Source organism: Orycteropus afer, unplaced genomic scaffold, assembly GCF_000298275.1.
Source record: "Orycteropus afer afer isolate SDZICR_OR568_19922 unplaced genomic scaffold, OryAfe1.0 scaffold00283, whole genome shotgun sequence".
In the NCBI taxonomy this organism is placed as follows: Eukaryota; Metazoa; Chordata; class Mammalia; order Tubulidentata; family Orycteropodidae; genus Orycteropus; species Orycteropus afer.
This window is the reverse complement of record NW_006921870.1, coordinates 3,271,941-3,281,367: the sequence shown is the minus strand read 5'-3', so window position 1 is coordinate 3,281,367 and position 9,427 is coordinate 3,271,941. Positions and strand designations below refer to the sequence as shown.

General features: G+C 46.2%; 1 protein-coding gene across 1 annotated transcript in view; it reads right to left on the bottom strand.

Moving 5' to 3' along the window:
- Positions 1–9,427, bottom strand: part of EFCC1 (EF-hand and coiled-coil domain containing 1) — a 96,486-nt gene that overhangs the window by 4,328 nt on the left and 82,731 nt on the right. Inside the window, exons 5-8 of the mRNA XM_042782285.1 lie at positions 6,214–6,355; positions 4,925–5,090; positions 1,208–1,348; positions 494–563 (exon numbers count right to left, since the gene is read on the bottom strand). Coding sequence (XP_042638219.1) covers positions 494–563; positions 1,208–1,348; positions 4,925–5,090; positions 6,214–6,355 — 519 coding nt within the window. The remainder of the gene's footprint in view (positions 1–493; positions 564–1,207; positions 1,349–4,924; positions 5,091–6,213; positions 6,356–9,427) is intronic.

Genomic DNA, 9,427 nt, shown 5'->3' with positions numbered 1-9,427 from the left:
TGGGTGAAAGTTTACAGAGCAAATTCATTTTCCATACAGCAGTTCACATACACTTTGTTTCATGACATTGACTGCAATTTCCCACAGTGCAACAGCTCTCTTCCCACTTCCTCCCCATAGTTACCTCTTCCCTGTGTCCTTTCTTCCCATTCACTCCCGCCCTCGAGTTGTCTCCCTGTGCATACACAGACCTTCTATTCTCCTATGATTGTTCTCTCCAAGGAGTGTATATACCTAATGTAAATGTGCAGCTCATATGCCTGTCTTTTGTTTGGAGTAAGCCCACTCTTGCTGGACTTGGCCACATTGGCTTCTGGTTGGGAGTTCTGCTCCCCTGCTCTCATTGAACAACACTTTTAACTTTCCCCAGCCTGTTCCAGTTTGAAGAAAGGACACTTAGGACAGAGTGCTGGTCTTGGGTTGAGACTGGGGTTCTGCATTGGGATGCCATTCAGCTGTTATCCTGGTGCAGAAACACTGGGGGCTGACCTACCGTCTTGGGGGTCTCTGCAAGTGTCCAATGTGCTCAGCAAAATCTTCCCCAAGGCTCTTTTCGATATGTTCTTAAAAAGAAATGAGGATGATCTGGATCAGATGAAGCTGCCCTTTTCTCATTCAAAGGGGCCTGTCAGCTCCCTGGGGCAGTAAGGTCCCCCTCCCCCATTGCCTCTTCCTAGCTGCTTGCTGGGCTCCCCAGAGACACTTGGTAGTACCTGGAGAGTGTGCAGGATCCATTCTTTCAAAGATCACGTATTTATGTATTACTATCTTGACTGCTAACCAGAAGGCTGGTGGTTCAAATCCACCAGCCACTCCTTGGAAGGAAAGTTGGGCCATCTACTTCCGTAGTGATACTGCCTCAGAAACCCAAGGAAGGGGTCGCTATGAGTCAACAGCACATAACAACAACAACATCTTGGCACTTGGGAAATAACCATAACAGGGCACTTACATCCATTAACTAATTTAATCCCTGCAATAACTTTTCTTTGGAGGTCAAAGTTAGAATAGCTTCACGAAATAAGCTGGGGAAACTTCTCCTTCCTTTTTAGCTAACGTCTCTGAGCCTCCACTTCCACATCTGTATCAGGGAGGTGACACCTGTGTACTGTGAGAAGCACCTCCAGCCCAATGCATGACTCAGGCAAGGGCCCCTCCCAGGGCTTTGTCCCCTCCCTGAGTGCCTAACTCCCTTTAGTGAGCTTACCAGGGTCCGGAGCCTCTGCAGCAGCTGTAGCATGTCCACCAGTTTCTCCTCTAGCAGGGAAAGCCGCACTCGCTCTGTCTCCACCATCTGCAGCTCCAGCCTCAGGTGTTCATTTTCCTTCACCTTCTGCTGCAACTCTACCTGTGGGGACCAACGGGCTCAGTGCTTGCAGCTGCCTTCTCACAACCCTACGCAAGGCCCATGGCCAGTCTCGACGTTGTCTGGCTTCTTTCTCAGTGGTCATCTCACCTGGTCTCCTACAACCTGCTAGGTGGCCAGGACAGATGAAACCAACACTGCCCCATGCTGGAGACCAAGAAAAAGACCCCCAAAAGAACATGATTGCAAGGCACATGTTCAAGAGATGACAAGGCCTCGCTTATGGTTGAATGTTTGCTTTAAGAGCTGGCAAGGTCTCTCTCACTGTTAAATGCTTCATTGGCAAAACATCAAGTATTAAAAGTAGATGTTATTCCAGTAGTCCATGTTTTTATCTTATTGGGATGTTTTATACTTCGGGTCACTGTGTCCTAGTAAACATTTATTGTTTTACATTCCTTATTCCTGATGAGACTTCTGTGATTGTTTTAATGACCACCCATTGTCCTTGAGCACTTACAGGAGTAAAAGTTTAACTCTGTAGAGAACAAGCTGATTGTATGGATTCCAAGACTAATGATGTAATCATGTACAAACATATAAATAAAGTAGAACAAAGGCATCAGGCATTGGTTGCTCTTGCAGAATATGCAGGGCGTCCGCCTAGCCCCATTCCTTTTAAATGAAAAAGAAAACCATTAAATCCTTTCATGTCACTTCATTTTGTGACCTGTGCAGTTTTGCCAGATGTGGAAGCCCCCTTGAGAACAGCACTGAGGCCCAGAGGGTCTGAGTGCCTAGCCTAAGGCTGAACAGCAAGTCAAGCTGATGTAAGCACATGTATATTTTATTTCCTATTCCAAAGACTCTATTCTCCCTTCTCTTCTCTGTCAATCTAGTTTCTTTTCTGTTCTTTAGAACTGTTTTGATTGCAAGCAATAGAAACCAATCTGGCTAGCTTACGCAGCAGGAAATTTACTGGCAGGCTCACAGAGAGGACTGGCAGCTGGAGGACCTCAGGAATGGATAGCCAGGGGGATCAAACAGCAGGAATTTCTCAAGTTCCTTGTTCCAACAAATTCCCCCACCCTGTGCCTGAGTCTGAGAGCCAAGGAGAGGGGCCTGATTGGCCCACCTTGGCTAGGAAGTGAGACAGTCCCACCAGGATACAGGAGAGGGTGTCACACAGTCACACCTGCAAGGACATGTGCAAGGAGCTGGACAATCTTGTACTTGGTACCGATGGAGGAAAGTGTGGGCCTTCAGGTGCTCATGGTCACACTCGGTTCTAGGTAGGGGGAGAGTAGGCCAATGCCTGCCCCATTGCAGATGGGACTGGAGGGTGGGCTCAGGACTCAAGGGCCTTCCCAGCCATACATCTCAGGAATTGTTTAATTCTGTCACTTCTCTAGCCCCTGGTTTCCTCAAAATCTACTTAGAAAAGGGGTAGTGGCTGTGTCCTTGGAAAGACTCTGCCTGTCATTTTATTTCAGGAAGACTAAGAGTACCATGTTTCACACATACAGTCCCCCCTCACTAGCCACAAAGGGTGAATATTCTGTGAGGTGTCATGATCAAGGCTTCAAAGAAAACAGAGCCATGGTGTTGAGGATATAATAACATTAAACATATAAAATCAGTACAACATAGAAGAGCACTAAAAGGTGTCTACTTCCTAACATATTTATGGTGTACTCACAATAAGTGTTAACCCATTTGATGCACGTAGCATGGTACAATTATTATGTCCATTTTTTAGATGAGGAAACTAAGGCACAGAAAAGTTGAAGAACTTGCCCAGGGCAACAGAGCTAGGATTTGAACCCAGGCAGTATGACTCAAGGTGAGTAACCTTTCTTCTGAATTAAATTTTTAGATTCTTCAGGGGCTGTAATACTAGGGGTGCCCCACCCTGAGACAGAGGCCCCAGAAGTCAGAGGAGCTATACAGTGGGAAGGTGTGGACCAGCCACGCTGGCTTGCATTAAATGCATAATCTTTACCTTTGTTCAATTTATTGAAATGCTCAAGAGGCTGTTCTTTTCTGTCTTGTTTTTTTATTTCATATACTAAGAAAAGCTCTGGTGGCATAGTGCCTAAGGCATTTAACTGCTAACCAGAAGGCTGGCAGTTCAAACCCACCAGCCACTCCTTGGAAGGATGATTGGGCAATCTACTTTCATAGAGAAACCGCCTCAGAAACCCAAAAAGGGGTTGCTATGAGTTGGGACTGACTTGATGGCAGTGAGTTTGGTTTTTCTGGTTTTATCTTAAGAGGCTGGAGCCTAAACAGGCTCCCTCTCTTTTTACCCCCAGTGGCCCACCCAATGATCTCCAGAAAGAGAAAGCAAGTTTGAGGTGGCATAGTGCGGGAGTTAAGGTCACAGCTCTAAGCCCAGCCCACCTGGCCTTTCTCTCTGTGTTCTCACCTCTAAGATGGGCTCAAACATGTGGCCCATCCCTACCTCATCCAACTCTTTGAGGATAACATGAGACAGAGCCTGTCCAGAGCCTTGCACACAATTAGTGTGCTGTGTGTGTTAGCTGGTATGGTTTTCATAATTTAAGGAGAGAGGACTGTATCAGACCACAGATATGTTAAAAATAGGATGGATTTAGAATTTCAGGTATACAAATACAGTACTATCTTATATCAAAACCACAGTTTGCAAAAGTACAGCAGGCTATTGAGCATTGAGCTCTTTTAAGAACTATTTATATGGGATCAAATTGACAACAGTAACTTGAAAGATAAGATAGGAAACTTAGAGGACAGTGAGTTAATATTGATGGAGGTGGAACAATTCAAAAAAGGATGAAATGGTTGCGTAACTTGAAGAATGTCATCATTGTCACTGAATTGTACATGTAGAAATAGTTGAATTAGTCTACGTTCTGTTGCATATATTCTCAACAACAACTACAAAAAATAACTAAGTGCAGCAGGCTAGGAGTTCTATGGAATGGAATGATAACTTTTAATAGCATCTCATTTGGTTATTGTGAATAGATAAGGCACTATGAAGTAGATAGACTGGAAAAAAGTGGTCTCATTGAAATGCAGACACTTTGCTTGGGGCCTTCTTTTGGTGTTGCCTGCCTTCCCCTATTGGACTTGGAGTGGCACTTCCTTTCCTTAGGGGAATTGCTCCTCATCTCCTTCCTCTGACTGTGGTGGAGGTGCCAATCACAGAACTTTGCCCTCTCTCTGACCACAGGGATTAGCCCAGGGGTAGGTACATGACTGAGGCTGGGCCAATTGGAGTCCTTCCCTGAGATTTTGTGTACTAGGAGTAAAACTCTTATTTTCCTTCTGGGGTTTATTAGGTGGGCTGATGGAAGCCTAGAGCTATTTATGGTCCTGTTTTCCTTTCTTACCCTATGGGGAGGAAGCCCCTCTGGACAAGGGGAAAGTGAGGCTAGTACTCAGAGAAACACAGAGCTGAATGGGTAGAGACAATCTAATCTGAGTCCTTGGATTCATGGGTGCCTGAAGCTCATTGTTTCCCTGTATGTCTGTCATGTCTCCTCTCTGAGTCTGGGTTTACTTGGTTTACTCATCTGTGAATGGGGCTAAGCTCCCTCAGGTCCAGCCCTCAAACTCTGGGACCCAGCTGACCTCTTCCTCAGGTGTCCCCAGGGTCTTCCCGCTGCAGCCCTGGGTCCCCAGATGCTCCACCAGCATGGTGACGTAGGCCTCCAGCTCCCCCAGGGTGCAGGCATGATCTGCATTGCCAAAGTGGCCAAAGTAAGTCATGAGCTTCTTGGTGAGCTGGCCATCACACCTGCAGCAAAGGAGAGCACCAATGCTGAGGGAAGCTGCTTTCCATCATCTGCTGCAGTCTCAGAGAGAGGGCTTCATTACTGAATCTGTCTCCTCCTAAAAGCTGAGTCAGGTCACCCCCCTGCTTGACACCCTTCCATATCTCTCCCCTTGCTGAGAGGAAAAGCCAAAGGTCTCACCCACTCTGCCCCTGTGACCTCTCTCCCTCCCCTCCCCTCCCCACTCACTCTGCTCCAGCCATGGAGACCTCATCCCTGTTCCTTCAACATGCCTCAGGGTCTTTGCACATGCTATTCTCTCTTCCTGGAATGCTCTCCTCCTGACATTTGCACTGTATATTCTCTCACTTCCTTCCCATCTCTGCTCAATTTACATCTCAGGGAGGCCTTCCCAGAATCTCCCTGCAACTCACTCTGTCCCTTACCCATCTGTCATTCCTCATTGGAATAGAGGCTCCAGGGGAGGAGTCTCAAGACCCAAACAATTGCCTGGCACATAGCAGGTGCTTAATAAATGTTTGTTGACTTAAAGACTCAGTGATAGCAATAACCCTTGACAATCCAACATTTTACAGTATAATAAAAATCAATGCTGCCTCCAGTGGTGTACCACTATGTGCCCAGCACCTGTTATGCATTTTATATCCTTTATCTCAAATCCTCACAAAAGCTCCACAAGACAGATGTTACTGTCCCATCTCAGAGTCAAGGAGACTGAGGCTCAGGGTAGTTCAGCAATTCATCTGAGATGCTCTGAGCATCCTCAGCTGGAGGGGGGTTCATGAGTATTAAACAAGCTGATAGGTATGGAAGTGCCCAACCAGGGCCAGGTTGCAGGAGAGGCTGGAAAGAGTATTTGTTGTAAGAAACTGGATTAGGAAAGAATCTGCAGTGTCAGACTTTGAGGCATGTCTTGAAACAATGACTAAGTGGGTGTGAGGTCATCACAACCACCCACGAGGTATGCCCTTCCACCCCAGGTCGCTGAATCTCCACACACACTCCACTCAATGGATGAAGGGACAGAGCTGGGAATGGACCAGGTTGACCAGCCTCCCAAGTCCAGGCTCTGTTCAAGTGGTGGCCTGTGCATGCAGGGCCTGGATATTTGCCTGGCACACGCACCCACTCTTGCAGCCAAAGAGGCCTGCCAACAGCTTCTTGACTTCGGCTACTGGGGGCTTCTGCTCTTCCCTCCATTTCTCCTTGTCATCTTCCTCCTCATCTGAGGCGGCTTGGCCCTCCACGGAGCGGAACAGCTGCTCATCTGCTGGAGAAGCACAGGCACGGAAGCAAAGCCAAGCGCTAGGACAAGGGTGGGGAGCCATGAAGCATCCTCCCAGGGGGAATGGGGTATGGGTAGTCAGGGGAACTCTGGGGTCCTCTCCTACCTCCTCCAGATGTCTGTTCACACCCCACTCCCTATGGTGGTACCAGCCACCATGTGACTGTCCAGGCATGAGGCTGGGCCTACCACACTCTCCCTGGGACTGTACATAGGGCCACTGGGAAAGATAGTCCAACAGCCTGGACCTTAGTCTCAGAGGTAAGCACTACTTCCATGGCAGTCCCAGCTGGGGAAGGCCAAGCTGTATCTTAGGAGATGGAGTCAGAGACCAGGGCACCAGGTCAAACCAAGTTTCAACTTTCAAGGAACTGAATACTTCTAACCTTTGAGGATATGTAGAGGAAGGGGGTGTCATAAATGTGACCATCTGTGTTCCCCCAACTTGCTTTGCCTTGGGCAGTGGTTGCCAAACTGACTGAGCCTTAGAAAACCCTTAGGTCTGCTGTGGTCATCTGGATTCTCCCTGGGCAACCTCCCCCTCTCTCAGGGACATGGGAGTTGGGCCTGGCCAATCAGAGCACAGAACACAGTGCCACAGTAACTAGTTCAGGGAAGGGCAGGGGTTCAACCTGAGCCAGCAAAAGTCAGGCCAAACTTGGACTCAAACTTTCAAGGAAGAGAAGTGCTCTCTTTTCTTCTTGCCTGGGAGTTGGAGGGTGGGATGGGGTGGCTATCTTGCCCCTCTGAGGGGAGAACTTCTGGAAAGTGACTACGAGTAGAGGAAAGCAAAGGGAGGTATCATGAGAGATGGGCATCTGTTGGCATTTCAGCTGTGTCTGAAACCACCTAGACTTCTTAATTATGTGAATTATCTGCCACTCACACGCAAAAAAAAAAAAAAAAATGGCTGTTTTAAGAAATGACATAATTATAAGTTCCCACTCCGAGAATCATGCACAGTCTGGGTGGGCATGAGCATCTGTGTTTTTAAAAGGCTCCTAGGTGATTCTGACTGCTTGGCAGGTCTTGGAGCCACTGACTGAGGATATCCTGACTGAAGGTGCTTATGATGCTTCTGTTTTATCTTAATAAAAAGTGTCAAAGAGCACACAGAACCAGAATTAAATGATGTGTGTCATGACTTTGTGATAATGTAAATGTGTTTTCAACATTGACAATTTGTTTTTTTCTTTGATAAATTTCCTGATGCTGTGCCTCTATGTACACGTGTGTACATGTGAGCATGTATGTGTGCATGTGCATATGTGTAGGCAAAGTGCATGTGTGCATGAGCATGTGTGTGTGTGTGCACACATGTGTTTGCGCACTTGCATATGTGATGTCGTTATTGCTCTGGTGCCTGAGGCATGGCTGGTGAGGAGCTATAAAGATAGGTGGGAGTGAAGGAGGCCTGGCAGCACCTCTACAAGTGTCCATAGCTGCTGAGCTGGTGAGTCCAGGCACCACACCAGCCAGCATTTTCTAGCTCCTACAAGAGCCAAAGATGGCTATATATGCACCAGGGCCTGGTTTAGGGTCTTTTTTTTAAAAAGAATTTTTATTGTGATTTGGGTGAAAGTTTACAGAGCGAATTTACTTTCCATACCATAGCTCACAGACACTTTGTCTCATGACATTGACTGCAATTTCCCATAATGCAACAGCTTCCCTTCCACTTCCTCCCCATGCACTCCTGCCTCCCAAGCTGTCTCCCTGTACATGCACAGCCCTTCTATTCTCCAATGATTGATCTCTCCAAGGAGAGACCCTTAATTAAATGTTCATCTCATATGCCTGTCTTTTTTTGGCTGAAGGCCACAGGAGTGGGTTCAATTCCAGCTGGTCTAGGGTCTTAAGCTGATGGGCCTCTCTGTGGTCTTTTTCTTTTTTTAAAATTTTTTAATGCATTTTATTGAAATATTATTTATGTGCAGTGAAGTACACAAAACTAAAATGACATTGGTCAATACTTTTTTTTTTTTTTTTGCAGTGTTCTTTCCCCTCCCCTCCCACTCCTGGCAACCAACAAAGTTTCCCTCCATATACAAACCTTTCCTTGACCCTCCATAACAATGAACTAATACTGTATTTGTCCTTCTGTGATTGGCTTATTTCACTCAGTATAATGTCCTCCAAGTTCATCCACATTATGCGATGTTTTGCAGACTCTACATTATTCTTCAGTGTTGCATAGCATTACATTATATGTATGTACCATAGTTTGGTCATCCACTCTTCTGCTGATGGGGCATGTGTGTTGTTTTCATCTTTTTGCTATTGTAAATAGTGCTGCAATGAACATGAGTGTGCACATATCTGTTCCTGTCCTGGGTCTCACCTCTCTAGGATATATATCTAGTAATGGAATTACTGGGTCAAATGGTATCTCCAATTCCAGCTTTCTAAGGAATCACTATATTGCTTTCCATGGTGCTTGTATCACTTCACAGTCCTCCCAGCAGGGTATGAGAGTCCCAATCTCTCCACATCCCCACGAGCATTTGTTATTTTCTGTCTCATTGAACCATGCCATCAGTGTTGGGGTGAGACAGTATCTCATTGCTGTTTTGATTTGCATCTCTCTGATGGTCAATGATCATGAGCATCTGTTCATGTATTAGCTGGCCACCTGAATATCCTCCTTGGTGAAGTGTCTATTCATGTTTCTGCCCATTTTTCAATTGGATTGTTAATTCCTTTGCTGTTGAGGCATTGAAGTTTTCTATAAATCTTAGAGATAAGTCCCTTGCCAGATATGTAATTATCGACAAGTATGAATTTGTTGCTGTCATTTTTGTTATGTACTTTTTCATGGTGTCGATTTCCTTGTTCCATATCATTTTCTGTGCTGAGCTTGTTTTGTTTATGAATCATGTTATAACTTCCTTTGCCGCTATTGTTTTGTTGTTGTTATGTGCCATCGAGCCGGCCCCGACTCATAGCGACCCCTCCTTGGGTTTCCGAGGCTGTATCACTACGGAAGTAGATTTCCCAACCTTCCTTCCGAGGAGTGGCTAGTGGGTTTGAACTGCCAGCCTTCTGGTTAGCAGT